This window comes from Rana temporaria, chromosome 10 (genome assembly GCF_905171775.1).
Source record: "Rana temporaria chromosome 10, aRanTem1.1, whole genome shotgun sequence".
NCBI classification, from domain to species: Eukaryota; Metazoa; Chordata; class Amphibia; order Anura; family Ranidae; genus Rana; species Rana temporaria.
Genome location: NC_053498.1, coordinates 40,812,721 through 40,830,664, shown reverse-complemented (window position 1 = coordinate 40,830,664; position 17,944 = coordinate 40,812,721). Strand labels below are relative to the sequence as shown.

Sequence of the window (17,944 nt, the reverse complement as noted above, 5' to 3'; positions counted from 1 at the left end):
TGTTTCTTAGGACTGTAATTGATCCCTTGAAGACTGCTGCTGATGCTGAGTGCTAGGCTCCAACTCCATGCTGACACAATCCTCCTCCTCGTCCTCTTCCTATGTGATAGGCAGCAGGAACACTGTCTGGATAAAGGGGGCCTTGAGAGGTAAGGAAGTCCTCTTCCTCCCTCTGTTCTGCTTCAAGTGCCCTGTCCATTATTCCACGCAGCGTGTGCTCCAACAGGCGGACAAGAGGGACAGTGTTACAGATGCATGCACTGTCACTGCTCGCAATCCTTGTGGCCTCCTCAAATGGTGACATGACAGTGCATGCATCCCTGATCATGTCCCACTGGCATGGGGAAAATAAACCAAGCACCCCTGACCCTGTTCTGGTGCCATATTGGCACAGATACTCATTGGTGGCCCGCTGCTGTGTGTGCAGCTGCTGCAGCATGGCCAACGTAGAGTTCCATCTGGTGGGCATGTCACAGATTGGGCAGTTCTTGGGCAGGTTGTGATCCTTTTTGGAGGTCAGCCAGCTGAGCACTGGCATATGACCGCCGGAAATGCACACAGTTTCCTGGCCTGCCTCAGGACATCCTGTAAGCCCGGTACCTGCCAAAGAACCGCTGCACCACCAAGTTAAGGACGTGAGCCAAACAGGGCACATGGGTCAGTTGTCCCTGTCAGAGGGCGGAGAGGAGGTTTGTGCCATTGTCACAAACCACCTTTCCTGGCTTAAGCTGGAGTGGCGTCAACCACCTCTGAGCCTGCCCCTGCAGAGCTGACGGAACCTCTGCCCCAGTGTGACTCCTGTCCCCCAAGCACACCAGCTCATGCACCGCATGGCATCTCCTAGCCTGCGTAATTGCATAGCCCCTTGAACGCACTGCTGGTTCCGAGGACAAAGCACAGGAAGAGGCCATGGAGGAAGAGGAGGGGGTGGAGGAGAGAGGTGTGTCAATCACCAGTAGTAGCATTTTGGAGGCGTGGTGGCGGAACAACCTCCAACACTACTGTACCTTGTCCTGCATCCTTCCCAGCTGCCAGCAGAGTCACCCAATGCTCCGTGAAAGATAGGTAACGTCCCTGTCCATGCCTGCTGGACCATGAGTCAGCGGTAATATGCACTTTACCGCTGACCGCCCTGTCCAGCGAGGCCAAGACATTGCCTTTCACATGCCAGTAAAGAGCCGAGTTTTGGCCAATTACAGCTCTCTGTACAGACGGTGCTGTGATTGGCCAAGCATGCGGGTCATAGTGCATGCTTGACCAATCATCAGCCAGCAATGCGATGCCGCAGTGAATTATGGGCCGTGGCGCGCCACTCGAATTTGGCGCGAACGGCCCATAAAGTTCGTAATTCGTCAAACGATCGAACAGACTATGTTCGAGTCAAACATGGGTTTAACTCTAACTCGAAGCTCATCCCTACTCTACTTAAAGATGGCATAGGCTATAAGAATGCCAAGACCCTGAAACTGAGCCGCAGCACGGTGGCCAAGACCATACATCGGTTTAACAGGACAGGTTCCACTTAGAACAGGCCTTGTCATGGTTGACCAAAGAAGTTGAGTGCATGTGCTCAGCGTTATATCCAGAGGGTGCCTTTTGGAAATGGACTTATGAGTGCTACCAGCATTGCTGCAGAGGTTGAAGGGGTGGGGGGGGAGTCAGCCTGTCAGTGCTCAGACCATACTCCGCACACTGCATCAAAATGGTCTGCATGGCTGTCGTCCCAGAAGGAAACCTTTTCTAAAGATGCACACAAATGCCCTCTAACGGTTTTACAGCAAAATTTACACGGTTATGCAAGCTGTACAGTCACTACATTGTAGCAAAGTGTCATTTCTTTAGTGTTGTCACATGAAAAGATATTATAAAATATTTACAAAAATGTGAGGGGTGTACTCACTTTTGTGGGATTGCTTCTAATTCTTAGAAGTGATGGCTGCATTATTTTCTTTTTTGTCTTGGTTATATTTATTTTCAGGAACTATAAAGAGACTGATTGCCGCTCCAGGCAGGTCTTGTTGGGTGCAAATCTTCTCAGGAACTGAGGGTGCTAGCAATGCACATGGCAAATAAGAACAAAAGATGATCAGGACAGCTGCACTCCAATCCAATGTAACTTAAATGTAAAAAACTGGAAACATGCACTACAAGTCACAGCAACGGAACCTAGGACAGCTGACGCGTTTCACACTAACTTCAGTACACTGAAGTTAGTGTGGTAATCCTGCCAGTAAGTCTGTTGTTTTTTCAACAGAACAAGCTGTCCTGCTGTAGCAGTTAAAGGGTTACGACAATCCATTTAATACTGACAGATGTGATTACAATAATCCAGCTTTTATTTATATATGTAAAACTTTTATCCCGAAAGGGAACAAAACTGTCACTGTAACTGCTTAAAATGTGCTAGCTGGAGCTTGGCTTCAATCTGCTAGTGCTTCTAAAACTTCCCTCCCACCATACTGACAATGTTGCTGTTCAAATGTCTGTTGCTCCTTCATCCAAAGTGGGGGTACCCTAATAAAGGGAGTACCGTATTTATCGGCGTATACCACGCACTTTTTTGCCCTAAATATCAGGGCAAAATTGTGGGTGCACGATATACGCCGATACCCGCTTCCCGCGCCGAGTTTGAGCCACTGCGCTGGCATATATCGAGCGCAGTACACTCGGGTATAGTCGGGCAGGCTCGGCTCCTCTCGCGGCGGTCATGTCCTGTACGTCCAGGACGTGACCGCCGCGAGAGGAGCCGAGCCTGCCCGACTATACCCGAGTGTACTGCGCTCGGTATATGCCGGCGCAGTGGTTCAAACTCGGCGCAGGGAGGACACCGCAGAAGGACGACGGACCCGACCAGGAGGACACCACCAAAGCCGCAGACAGACACCGGACCCGACAAGGCCGCCGATGGACGCCGCGCAAGACACCAAAACTGTAAGTACCAAAATCTTTTTTTTTTTTTTTTTTTACACAAATGCGGGTCCACTTTAGGGGTGCGCGCTATACGCCGGAGCGCGCAATACCCCGATAAATACGGTATGTTACTGACCAGGTCACCAGTTGGAGACGGGGGGGGGGGGGGACTAAAAATGCAACTAATTCAGCCACCACATCTAAGGATTGGTAAGCTGCAATATATTACATTTTTGATTTTGGGTTTAATACCACTTTCATTTCTGTTCCCACACAACCTTGTCACGCCCTGACACAAAGCGTGCCACCAGGACAAGAATTAAGAGGATATTTTCCTAATAAAGACGGCAACCAAAACCCAACCGATATGCTAAAAGGCATTTTTCAGACACTAAAATTTACTCAAGATACTGCCTAATGCACCATATATAAATTCAAGAAGTTCCCCTGTGGGTTTATATCATTAGGAGGAGGAAAAGGAATGGGATGGGAGCTAATGGTAAGGAACACATATGATGCTCAAACTGGATAAATAACCCCATTATGCTCAACCATCCCTGATCAAAAATTTGTAAATCCACCTCACTGTATCTATTAAAAATGTATTTATTAGTATCAAAAACTGATGAAAAATTGTCACAAAAATGCGGTACTACTCATACAACACACATACTGTTAAAAAGCCAAGTCCACCTCATATGTTTACATGTAGTAATGACCACAAGTAGCAAGAAAGTGTAAAGATTGACCCAATCCTCCGCTCCTATTGCCACTGTGGGGACATTCAGATGTCAGGTCAAATTGCGACGGACTGATAAGGCTGCAAAGGGGGATGTTTCATATGTAGTCCATTTTCATTGCAAAGTTCAAGTCAGAACCTATATTGGATGTGCTCAAGGGAAGTTCACATGGCTTGTATTGAACCCCTGAAGAAGGGATCAGGGTGGGGTAGCTGGGTGTAATTGAAAATACTGTAGTGGTCCAGAGGGTCAAAGTTCAGGGATCTGGGTGTAAGATGTTAACTCGACAGCCACTGCGGGCAGGGAAGACACCAAGCCCTGCCTCCTTCCCTCACAATGTAGAATATAAACGGTGGAATGCAGTCCCCAGATACACTTAACTTGCCAAGTCCCTTGAGGGCCAGTTGTAATCCAAAACAAAACAAATGCGCATGTGAATCACATGGGCGCCAACCGCAGACACGTGTGAGCTGTGATGTCGCATACAGCTTCCATAATTCAGTACCACAACAATATCAAAGGCAAAAGAAAAATTGCAAAATATATCACAAATTCCTATAAAATACAGTGAGTTGTAAAATGAATAAAGTAAAATAAACAAAATCCAAAATTCAATAATCTAAAAAATGATGTGCCATATTAAGGGAACACAACTCAGGCTGCTGTTTAAGCTGGGGGCTTTGTGGCCTTCATCTCCCATCATCTCTAAAAATCACCCTTTTGTCTTGAGGGATCACATCCAAGACCCAACATTTGAGACAGCGAGGGTTATTGTTGTGCTGCAGGCACACCTGTTTAGCTAATGGGGCCTATAGGTGATAGGTCTCACTATCGTAGTGCTTCTGCACAGGTCTGATGATTTTTTTTCCACTTTGACTGAGCTACAGGATTCACACAACAATGACACGCACTACCCCCATAGTACCGCAATTTGCTTTTTTGTCTACATTTCAAAAATCTCCCTGTGGGTAGCTGTAAGGAATCGCCCTCTATTGTGTAGGGGCAAAACTCACAGCTCCCACATTGGGTCATACCCTTTCTTTGTAGAAAAACATAGTTGGTTTTCAGGAGGTATTGCTGTGTACCAGGAGGTCGTTCAATGAGCGAGCTCTCCTGTATTCCAGCTGAGGAGCTCTTGAAATAAACCTGCTAACCAAAGTATCCTCCAAGGTGCCGAACAAATGTCTTTCTTTGTCTACCTTCTGTGTGCACTGTAGACTTAACCTTGTAGAGTCTTACTCCTTTTGTCCCTCCTTTCCTTTCAAAAACGAGGGAGTCTCTTTCACTGTCTTTTACTCTTATAGGCCTTGGTAAGCCACTTCTTATTGTCCCGTGAATGGAACCTCTTCCTCTGATCTTTAGCTTCCTGTTCAAAATCCTGCTTGTCTGTGCAGTTAAATATTGTCCAACTGGTAAAAGTTTAATGTCTTTGGATGAAAGCTTTCAGCGTGTAATAAACTGTTGGCTGCAGTTTATTCCTGTATAGTTTAGTTTTGATACAGCCATCTTCATTTAGGGTAATTGTCAAATCCAAAAATGTAAAGCTTTCTGTATGGAAATCACACGTGAAAATTTGATTGTAGGTATTGTTACTTGGGGTCCCCACAAAGGATTTTAACTCTCCTCTTGGTTCCAGACCAGAAGATAAGGACATTGTCTATGTACCTATACTAGGATAGAATCCTTAACAGGCACACCAGCAATGTCCCCCCTCCATCAAAGAGCCAAGTCTCCCAGGTGGATATTGGCATACACCAGTGCACACTTGGTGCCCACGACCGTGCCTTGGGCCTAACAAATAGTACCTGCCGTTAAACTGAAATGTTGTTGTTTTTCAGAAGGAACTCCAGTAATTCCACAACTATCTTGTTATGGTCCCTTTTATCACATAGTTTACTGTCCAATATCTTGTTTGTAGGCCCCTATCATGGAATACAACGTATCTGTCTAACATCACTGATAGTGTGTCTTTGGGTAGAGTCATGTAGTAATGTGAGTAGATGTGAGGTGTCCTTTACCAATGAGAACTGTTCTGTACAAACAGCTGCAGAATTCTATCAATATACTCACTAATTTTCTCAGTAACTGAGCCCACTCCTGAAATAATTGGACGACCGGGAGGGTTGTCCAGAATTATGAACTTTGGGAAGTGCATAGAACACTGGCACTTTAGGAAAGCTCATTTTAAGTAATTCAAGGCATTACTGATGTGCAGTAGAAATCTGATAAAGGTTCTGTCCAATTCCTCATTGTAAATGCGATTGATCCTGCTCTAGTATTCCCAAGTCTGAGAGGTACAAGACTGTGGTTATAGTAAAGGGAAAGCCATAGAAGCTTAAAGTGGGAGATTTGGGGATCAGTTTTCACATTCTTGTTATTGTTTTTGTCACTGAAACAAAATACCCCATTTTTTATTCAATATTATATTTTTTGGTGTTATTCTGACATTACCTATTTTTTACAGAATCAATTCAGTGGAGAACAAAAGTATTACAGTATGAAGTCAACTTCCCCATGGATTGATCTCTTTATTTGGGCCATATTGCAGAATCGAGATGAAATGGCCACTTACTTTTGGGAGATGGTGAGCAAATTGTGGTTAAACTTGTAAAGCCTGCTTGCTACAGTTCAATTTTTTCAGACTTTGCTAAGAATCCGATTCTGAAAAGCACTCTTTTGAAGGAAAAGCTAAGGGTTGATTTAAAAAGACACATACGCATATCCATGCTGTAGCTTTCTCCCGTCGGCTCTAAACACGAGAACTGTCGGTTGATGGCTGATAGGCAAGTTCTCTGTCCACTCTGAGCAAAAAGTGGTGACTCAGTCACCACTCTCTTTTTTGATTATCCAGCACTCACTGGAGTGCTGTGCTGGGGAAGGGGCAGGAGCCTCTGGCTCATGTTTCCAGGTGTCCTGAGAGACTGAGCCTCTGCTGATCAGACATCTGTAAGGATCTCGACAAAATGGTCAGAATACTTCCATGTTGGCCAACAGCAAACTTTAGCTCCCTGTCGACTGATTATGGGTCACAGAAGAGCACAAGTAAGTGCACGCCTGTGTCCCAGAAGAGAAATGTGCCAAGAAAAAACTTTGGCCATACTTTTTTTTTTTTTTTTTTAAGCAGAGTTCCAGTCCCCTTGTCAATTATTTTAAGAAAAGCACCCCCCATGATCTTCTTTGCTAGTGGAATTGAAACTGTAAACTGAACATTGATGTGGCTTAAAATCTTGGTTTACTCAGTGTTCCTGGCATGCACACAGCGACCATTGCTACTGTGGGCATTTGAAGCCTGCTGGTACATGTTTCCAGGATTTGGTGCAGCTGGCTACCCAGCATCCATCTCCCGATCTTGTGCCTGCGCAGTCAGGATACAGTGCGGCGCACTGTGGTTTTCAGAAATAACACAATGGCAGCAGGGAATGCCTGACATATCTTGACTCCCATTGACTCCTGGGATATCAATGTCATCAATCCCAGGAGTCAAGATATAACATGCATCACTGCGGTGACTAGGGACGGAAGTGGAGGGAATTTTAAACAAAAAAAGGTAACTATGAGGAAAGATTAGAAGAACTGAATTTATTCACTCTTGAGAAGAGAAGAATAAGGGGGAATATGATCAACATGTACAAATATATGAGGTCCATACAGTGAACTTTGTGTTGAGTTATTCACTTTACGGTCAACACTGAGGACAAGGGGGCACTCTTTACGTCTAGAGGAAAAGAGATTTTACCTCCAAATATGGAAAGGTTTTTTTTACAGTAAGAGCTGTGAAAATGTGGAATAGACTCCCTCCAGACGTGGTTCTGGCCAGCTCAGTAGATTGCTTTAAGAAAGGCCTGGATTCTTTCCTAAATGTACAGAATATAACTGAGTACTAAGATTTGTAGGTAAATTTGATCCAGGGTAAATCCGATTGCCTCTCGGGGGATCAGGAAGGAATTTTTTCCCCTGCTGTAGCAAATTTGATCTCATGCTCTGCTGGGGTTTTTTGCCTTCCTCTGGATCAACTGTGGGTATGGAGTTGGGTGTATGGGATTGTACTGTGTTTGTTTTTTATTTTGTTTGTTTATTTTTTTTGTGGTTGAACTGGATGGACTTGTGTCTTTTTTCAACCTGACTAACTATGTAAACAATTTTATTTTTATATTTTTAAAGCCAAATATTACAGGAACTGTTATCTGCTACCAGTGGGGCTGTGGGTGTAAAAAAGGGTGGAACTCGGCTTTAATGAGGCTTAGACACCCTTCTTACAAAAAGGCTGATTTAAAAAAAGTCAGGACAAAGATGTTTCTCACAGCCACCAATAAAATGTATGCATAATTTAGTGATGCAGAAATTGGAGAGCAGAAGTAATCCAGTATAGATGGATCCTATAAGATGACAGGGCTAAGGTATTTGTAAGTGCCTGGGAATGCCTACGTAATATTTCTGATGTTACCTTATATCACTTTTTGAACAGAAAAAATTTGCTTTAAGAATACAAATTCAGCCTTTATCTCTCCCTCTCTATTTATCTCTGTCTATATGTCTATCTGTCTCTATCGATCTCAAAAATGTTGTTATAATGTATTGGGTCAGAAGGTAGTTGGGTCATAATTCAAATTATGTTAAAGTGCAGTCTTTTCTAAAATGACAAACATCTGAACTGTTCCAAACCCTGTTTAATATATTTAAAATATTTTTTAGCAATATTTCAGTATAAGAAATTTTTTTTTTTTTTGTATTTTTTTTTAATTTTGTGGTTATACTGCCACCTATAAGAGGATTGAACACTGAGCAGGACTCTCCAAGACCAGGATAATTTAGTTTTCTGCTAGTGTCCTAGTTGGATGGACGTCTTTTCTTCAGCTCGTCTGATTCAAAACTAAGTCTAGGTTTTACATCTAGGCGGTTTCGGTTGATGTGTTCTTTCAGGCACATTTTGCATTTTAAAACCTGTGTTTTTGATGTGCTTTTGCCTGCAGTTTTCATGCATATAAGGTTTTGCGTTTGTTTTTAAAAGGTGGAAAAATACTGTATATAGCTGGTTGCTGTGGAGCGGGCCGATGAGCTAGCCACTGTGTCCTTAAAAACCGATGATTCATCAGCTGTCAGCAGGGTTCCCTGCTGACAGCTGAGTGTAAAAATATAAGAAAAAAACAGCATGGTGTCCCTCCACAGATCCACACCAGGCCCTTATCCAAGTATGCAGGTCAGGAAAGGTAGGGGAAAAGCGAGCGCCCCCCCCCCCTTTCCTGAATCATCCCAGGCCACATGTCCTCAACCTTAAGGGGGGTGCTTTGGGACTCTGCACCCCCCCCCCACCACTCCAAGGCACCTTGTCCACTTTTTGAGAGATAAAAAGTGCATTTTTTATACAACTATATAGGTCAGACCAAAATTAGACAAATGAGGAGGAAAGAGGGACAGAGGAACTATTGGACATTTGGGAGCTATGCTTAAATAGGTAAGGGCCAGGGTCACCCGGGGACATCACGTGGTTGCCCCGCCCCCTTGTGACATCACTGCCCCAGCATGCACCAGGTGGTGACATAAGAGGGCGGGGCCACCGGCGATGTTGCTGGGTGGCCCAGCACCTTGCCTATTTAAGAACTGTTGAACAGGCATTTGGCAGTTAGCCTTTGAGTGCAGAGCTTTGCTTTTTTTGGGGTCGGATGGGCAGCGTGATTTATAATGGATCTACATTTGGGGGACATTATTTTGGGAATTTTAATAAAGGATTTTTTTTTTTATTCTGTGACACTTTTTTGGTGAAATGAGTAGGGGTACAATACTCCTAATCATTCACATGGGGGGGCAGGCTCTGGGGGCCCCACCATGTTGAGGGTGTGCAGCCTGGTATGGTTAAGTGTGGGTGGGGGCGCACTTGCTCGTCCTCTCCCTTTTCTGACCTGCCGGGCTGCATGTTTGGATAAGGGTCCTGTACTGTACTCTAAGATATATAAAATTTACAGGTAAGTCACAATTCCTATGTTTTGTAAGATGGGATATTTCATGTGGACATTTACTATAAATAGTTGCATAGGTTGGGGAAAAAAAGACACATGTACATCTAGTACAGTTAAAAAAATAACTAAAAATAAATAAATGTTCTCATATGTTATTTGCAAAGGGTACAGAAGCTGTTTCCTCAGCACTCGCTGCCTCTAAGCTGCTGATAGAACTTTCTCGTCTGGAGTCCGAAGCAGAGGAGTCGATGGCTATGAGAGATTTAGCTGCAAAGTTTGAGCAACTGGCAATAGGCAAGTGTTTTTTTTTTTCTTCATTTTCCTGTCTTTCTACAGCACCTGATTTGCTAAGGTGTGGTGAAGTAAGGTGAACTTAAAATATCCATTCATGTGAAAAGAAACTATTTCATCTTGCTTTAGTAAATCTTACTTATTGGTGTTTATTTGATAAAGGAACATAGATGGTTTATTTTCCAAAGTGAATTTTCATGTTGAGGGGAAAATTTTACTTAGCTGAATGAATGTGTGAATGAATTGTAAAGTATACCCAATCATGTGCAAAGGAAATTTTTTCTTGCACATGATTGGATCATAGAAGTCAACAGCGCTTCTCCTCATTAACAAAGCTAAGGGGAAGTTCTTCTTTTAAGGTGAAAATTCACTTTTCAAAATGAGCAACATATTAACTTTTAGTGAATCGAGGCCCACAGTGTGCATAAAACCAAACCTACAGTGTGGCCAATTTTCATTATACTTGCTAATGAGATCAACTTGATGGTTTAATTAGCTTGTGTCTATAGAATTTATATTTATATATGTGTACGAGACAGATGTATTTAGCAGCTTTTCTTTACTGCTTTACATTGATGCACTGTTTGTTTTTTGTTTTTACTGCTGGTGATTATTTGACAATAAGGTTTAAAAAAAAAAAAACGCATATTCACCCACTGAATAAGCCACATGTCTAAAACCTTTTATTAGTGTACTTAAAGGGGATGTATGTTTTTTTTGTTTTTTTTTTTATAAACGCGCCTCCACTGTGCAGTTTGTTTTGCACAGAGCGGCCCCGAACGTCCTCTTTTGGCGGCTCTCGCTGCCCCTCCCCACAAGAGCTAACCCCCTCTGGGGAGCTCTTTCCCGAGGGCATTAGCTTGCGGGTGCGCTCCCATGTGATACAGTCGGCGGCCATAGCTGGCAAGTGTATCATTCAGCCCCGACACGTCATTGGATTTGATTGACAGCAGCGCGAGCCAATGGCTGCGCTGCTATCAATCTATCCAATAAAGAGCCGAGAAGCCTGGGCAACTATTGAGCACGTTTGCGTCGCGGGACTTTCCCAGGCTCAGGTAAGTAAATGGGGGGGGGGGGGCTACTGATCAGATCTTTTTTCACCTTAATGCAGAGACTGCATTAAGGTGAAATAACATGTACCTTTGCAACCCCTTTACAAATAAGCCTTGGATTACGTGCACCCTGGGGTTTGAATGAGGGGTTTACTTGCCTTCTGTTTGTATGTACTTAATCTTTGAATTCTATATCCTATAATGGAAAACGATATACTGCAGGGTTTTTTTTTTTTTTTTGGTACGGGCTAGGCAAAAGTATGTCTGATTATTGTAAATTGATATTAAGTCTGAAACTTGAACTGGAGGATCTGAGTGTACAAATCTAACAAGTTTAGATGATTCCAAGTATTGTCCTGACATTGTGAAATATATAGAATAATTCACACAGTGCCTGTTAGATGGTCTTTTCCTTTTTGTGCACAAGATGGCGATGTCCCAGCAGTGATCATAAAGTAAGAGGCGGGCATAGCAGCCATCTTCAGCTACAAATAGAGGAGAAAGTGGGCTTGGCTGCCATTTTGTTGTTTTGACCTTGTGGTGATGGCACTCATGCCACTGAATTTTATTTCACTTTGCTGCACCCCTGATGAAGCTCTCCCTTTTGAAAGTGAAACACCTCGAGTTCTTTGGGCCTAGTCTTTTGATTTCACTGGAATGTTTTGAGTGAAGGACTAGGGACTCTTTATGCCTCTCTATATTGAGCTCCAATTTGGTGCTTAATGAAGTAAGCATTTGTGTACATTTTGGGCAGTGCCTGGGCCAGTTGACGAGTTGGGCTTTAGGAAGCTAGTTAAGCCCTCCAGTACCATCTGAGCCCTTTAGCGCCAAAGCCATTATTGAGAACACAGGCAAAATGTGGTGTACGTGGAAAATCTTGATTCCTGTGTGGTGCACTTACCAAAATGTTTATATTTTGTAATGTACTGAAGTGCAAAGACCCTGATATGAGAAATGTACTGATTGGAGTGTCTGTAAACCTGTTCAATGTAACTATACTGACTGTAATGATGGGACTTCTCCCCTTGGTGTTATTCAATAAAACTTATATTTGAAAAAAAAAATGTGGTGTACTCTGCAACTATAGATGAGCCTGCGGTTCGCATCGAACGTCGGGTGTTCATTTGTTCTAAAATTAATCGAACATATGGATCGTTCATGGGAAAATAGAGCTCTGTGGAACACCCCATAATGCACTGTGAGATTGCAGTGCATTGCTGTATGATGATTGGCCAAAACATGCACCTGACCTGCATGCTTTGGCCAATCACAGCATGCTCTGCTGAGCGAGCCATAATTGGTCAAAGGCAGGGTGCCTTTGGCCAATCATGGCTCAGGGGGACAAAGTCCATGCCCCACACTATATAAGGCTCCTTACATAGCGGCCGTATGTAGTGTGTGTATAATAAATGCATTCAGTCAGGTATTCACTGCATTAAGCATATGGTAAAAAAGAAATGGTGTGCCAATCTAGGTGCAGTAACACTGAAAGTTTATTGTAGCATTAATAACACACGGCCAAATGGCTACTCACAAATGATAAGTAAAAAGGTGTATATAGTGCAATAGATGGTCTGGTGTCACTCGGTAATCCAGATGGTTAAAGGTATGGATGAAGCAGCAGTCAGTGTCAGCAGGAAAGTCCTCTGCATACAGACAGACTGGTGAAGATGTTTACACAACCTCCTGAAAGACTACCTCGCAACAGGAAGTGCTGCTCAGGACAGCGTGCGCCTCGGCATGGAGCGCAAATGCTGCGTTGTCATACCGGAAGTGACGTGGGAAACAGAACGGACCAATGGGATGACGTGTTTCTCAGCATCTGCCGTTTCATCAGATCCATGGAGTCTATACAGGGGAAGGACACTATATAGACCAGAGAGGTGCTGTGATTGGTCATCGCAACACATGCATTTGTAGGAGGATCACTATTGCTATTAATATATAAAAAGGCTATGATATAGTAAAATTGACAGTGACAGAGTACCGGTCAAATATATATATATATGCAAGAGGGAAGACCTAAAAAGACAAAAATAGAATATTAAACTATAGTATTGGTTTCTATTTCTTCATTTAAGCCATGAGGCGACATTGTATTTAATGAATATATCCAGTAAGTTTCTGGTCTACAAAGACGTTGGAATCTTTCAGCTGCAGTGGGAGTTTCTGGTATGGATTCAATTTCGTATTTTGGATTCGTATTTATCGTCCTATATATAGATAGTTAAATAGATAATATTTTTGGGGTTTTTTTTTGTTTAGCAGCTACTCATTGTTATACATTTTTTCTTATATGATTCTACATCACTGCTGTGCACGGGCATATGGATGCATGCCTATGCCTTGGTGCATACTTTGTGTATTCTCGTATTATATTATTATATCATATATGCTATATCATAGGACTACTATATAGTATTATATGCGATACGACTGTTGCTGGCGCAAGTGGAAACCAAAATGATTTTATAATAGTGGGTGTGCTGCAATCAGAAAGAAAGGGGGCAAAAATTAATGTGATATGTGAATTGTGCTCCCCTGGTCGTTTGTCTATCGCCACCTACTTCTGGGCAATATTTTAAATTATTAACCCCAATACATATCATCTCTGTTGACAATACACAAATATGTATAAATGTGTACACATGTGTGCCAAAAATGCTTATATAAAGCTATTCTTCTCAGAAAAAAATGTAAAAAACATATATATATGTGATGTACACGTATTAAATAGTGCTCTTATGAAGCATAGATTCCCCTATATCAGATTCAAAGAATCACTACCATAGAAACAAACAACCATTGTGATAACCATGTATGAAAAATTATACACATGTGACAATTGGAGGATTTTTAGATTGGTCCTCTTCTCATTAAAGTCCCAATATGCTAGCCAAGTGCTTATAAAACGATCAATGCTTCTCCCGTGAGATGTTAAAACACAACGTAATTTCACCACTTCAGTGATATTCCCGTCACCGTTAAGAATGGCCACTCACCAAATCTCATTTAATAAATGCCTTTGGTTCATTCCCAGCATAACCACTCCTTTTATACGTATTTCCACCAACTGCCAGGTGTCTTGAATGTGCTAGTGGGGTCTCTATTTTCCTACAAAGGCTCACAAGAAAAGAGGAGTGCCCCTCATGGTGTAGTACGTAAAAAAATGTATTGATTTCTTAAATAAAAGTAGGTATTGCACTCACATTTAGTTGTGCCTGTATGCCGGCACCAAGCTTCTCCAGCCGTGTATGCAAAAACAGGTGAAGGATAAAAGCCGTTCCTCTCGTGTTCCCCCTATGCCTATCTCATGATCAGCGCGTGGTTCTGTAGGTGTTAGCAGCCTCTGCGTGTTTCGCAAGATATATTGCGTCCTCAGGAAGCTTTTTGGCACACATTTGTACATATTCGGTGTATTGTCAGAAGTAGGTGGCGATAGACAAACCACCAGGGGAGCGCAATTCACATATCACATTCATACTATATAGTATTACCTAGACCAGTGATATACAACTTTTTTTTATATATTAATATATACGGTATGTATTTTATTACTACTATATATAATTATCCCTTTATTAGATAGACGTGTGTTTTTTGGACTATCATTTATTAGCCATTTAAAAAAAAAAAATATATATATATATATATATATATATTATACACTTTTAATATAATATATGTCATTTTAAAGTATACTCTTCAGTGGATTAATCTTTTAGACATTTATTATCTTTTTTACATAATTTCATGCATGTGGTATCTGCATATTCAATTAATTCTCTGTATAGATTTGTATGCCCGTTTTGTATGTATATTAGCATTTTTATGACATATTTGTTTTTGAACATATCCACAGGTAATTTAACCAGTACTCTTTGTCACTGTAAATTTTACTATATCATAGTCTTTTTATATATCAATAGCGATCCTCCTACAAATGCATGTGTGCCGATGACCAATCACAGCACCTCTCTGGTCTATATAGTGTCCTTCCCCTGTATAGACTCCACGGATCTGATAAAACAGCGGATGCTGAAAAACGCATCATCCCATTGGTCCGTTCTGTTCCCCACGTCGCTTCCTGTCAGACGACGCAGCGTTGCGCTCCACGTTGAGGCGCACGCTGTCCTGAGCAGCACTTTCTGTTCCAAGGTAGTCTTTCAGGAGGTTGTGTAAACATCACCAGTCTGTCTGTATGCCGAGGACTTCACTGACTGCTGCTTCACCCATACCTTTTAACAATCTGGATTACCGAGTGACACCGGACCATCTATTGCACTATATACACCTTTTTACTTCTCATCATTTGTGAGTAGCCATTTGGCCGTGTGTTATTAATGCTACAATAAACTTTCAGTGTTACTGCACTTAGATTGGCACACTTTTTTTTATTTTTTTACCATATATTCCAGAGACTGCTTCTACTTTATTGGTAGCTTGACCACAATTTATGTACTTTTGGACAATTTATTGGACATTTTATTGGACTATTTGTTTGTTTATTTTACTCTAGATTATACCCTAATAATCCTTGTGCCATCTATCTTTTTTTCACTGCATTTAGCATAGACTATATTCAGTATTTACTCTGCCTGTGTGTGTGTGTGTGTGTGTGTGTGTGTGTGTATATACTCTGTATTTAGTGTAGCTCATATATACAGTACAGTGCATTTGTGGTGTATACTTTCTAATACACTTCAGGCGGTGTACAAAGTATGTAATACAGTGCAGCCGTTGTACAGTTTCTAATAAAGTGCAGGCGGTGTACACAGTATCTAATACAGTTTCTAATACAGTGCAGGCGGTGTATTAAAAAAAAATTATATATATATATACTCTGCATTCATATATATATATATATATATATATATATATATATATATATATATATATATATATATATATATATACATACAGTCTAGTTCAGGGATATGCAATTAGCGGACCTCCCAGCTGTTGCAGAACTACAAGTCCCATGAGGCATAGCAAGACTCTGACAGCCACAAGCATGACACGCAGAGGCATGATGGGACTTGTAGTTTTGCAACAGCTGGAGGTCCGCTAATTGCATATCCCTGGTCTAGTGTGTGTGTATGTATATATGTGTGTATGTGTATGTGTGTGTGTATGTGTGTATATATATATATATATATATATATATATATATATATATATATATATATATATATATATATATATACACTCTGCATTCAGTGTAGCCTATATATACAGTTCATTCGGTGGTGTATACTTTCTAATACACTTCAGGCGGTGTACACAGTATCTAATATAGTTTAGTGTGGTGTTGCAAAACAAAAAATACATCATGTCTGGAAGGCCACCATGGAGAGGCAGACGTTCACAGGCCACTAAAAGAGGGCAAAAAGCCTCTGTGTCTACAGTCAACAGTGGTGGTCGTGGACATGGTACATTCTCTGCAGGTGGCCATGGGGCACACTTGTCCTTCTTTACTGCTGCTGGCTGTGTTATTGAGCCACAATATGCAGAAGAGTTGGTGGAGTGGATAACAAAGCCGTCCTCATCCTCCTCTGTCACCCAGGCTCAGAGTAGTTTGCCTTCCAACGCAGCTGCCAAAGCGGCCTATTCCATCAACTCCTTGTCCAGTCACTCCTTCCATAGCCCCACCATCATGAACAGAGGAGTCCACAACGAGCGCCCACAGGCGATTCAGTTCGCTTGTGCAGCGCTATATACATTTTTCACTCACTCACTCAGAATTATTCAACCACAGTGTCGGTTATATGCTGCTGGAGGATGCACAGCGATTTGAAGGCTCCGATGTTGGTTCCCAGGTTGAGGAAGGGAGTAACGATGAAGATAAATTGTGAAAGATAATGCTACGTCGAGTAAATTGATACCCAACATGTCACGCATCAAAGTTGTGCCCGCTCGTGGAATGGCGTCAAAATTTTTCCCTTAAAAAATCCCCATACGTGACGTTTAAAGAGAGGGGTGCCACAGAAGGACAAGAAACTGGCAGTCATGTTCCCCCAGCTGCAGCATACTGCCAAGTTTGCTCCAGTGATGGAGAGGGAGGGGATGATGAGGTCATTGACTATACTTGGGTGCCTGAGCTCAGAGGAGGAAAGTGAGGAGGAGGCACAAATCCAACGAGTCAGGATGTCCTCTAGGGGGCAGCGTAAGGGCAGCCACCCTATTGCATCACACCGCAGAGCTCTGCAGGTGCAGGGAGCTGCTGACTCCCAGCTGACTTTTAAAAGTTCCTTGGTGTGTGCCTTTTTCGACACGTGTGCAGCAGATCGCATGTCTGAAGCGGATCAAGCATGGCCAGAACAGCAGCCACTTGTGCACCACATGCTTGACCAGACATATGACGACCTGTCATGCAATTCAATGGCAACAGCACTTAAAAGACCCACATCATAGAAAAAGGTGGACTTCTCCTTGCTCCTCATCTGGGATCTCCAACCCTACTATACCTCCAGTCCTCTCAAAAACCTACACTGAGAGAAATGAAGGTATAGCACTAAGTGTCCCAAGTACTTGCAGCCAATCTGCTAGCAGTAGCCCACCAATTGATTTTAGCAGGCAAATTTCCATACCCCGGTTGCTGAACCGTAAAAAGAAATTTGGTCCCAATTTGTGCATAGTGTCAAAATTCTAGCTTGGCCAAATTGCTAGCACTGCAACTGCTGCTTTTTCAGCTGGTATACTCTGTGCCCTTTCATGAATTTGTGGAATGTGCTGTACCTCAGTAGCAGGTTCCAAAACGCCATTTCTTTTCACGGAAGGCCATTACGGCTCTCTACCGGCATGTGGAAGGCAATGTTTTGGCTTTGTTGGGCAGGGCAGTCAGCAGTAAGGTTCATATTACCACTGACTCATGGTCCATCAGGCATGGGCAGGGATGTTGCCTTAACTTCACGATGCACTGGGTAACTCTGCTGGCAGCTGGGAAGGATGCAGGACAGTGTCAGTGTTGTTGGAGCTTGTTCCACCACCACACCTC

The 17,944-nt window shown here is 42.5% G+C and overlaps 1 protein-coding gene across 1 annotated transcript in view; it reads left to right on the top strand.

Moving 5' to 3' along the window:
- TRPM4 (transient receptor potential cation channel subfamily M member 4) overlaps positions 1 to 17,944 on the top strand; it is a 682,714-nt gene that overhangs the window by 392,690 nt on the left and 272,080 nt on the right. Inside the window, exons 12-13 of the mRNA XM_040327576.1 lie at positions 6,115 to 6,234; positions 9,769 to 9,898. Coding sequence (XP_040183510.1) covers positions 6,115 to 6,234; positions 9,769 to 9,898 — 250 coding nt within the window. The remainder of the gene's footprint in view (positions 1 to 6,114; positions 6,235 to 9,768; positions 9,899 to 17,944) is intronic.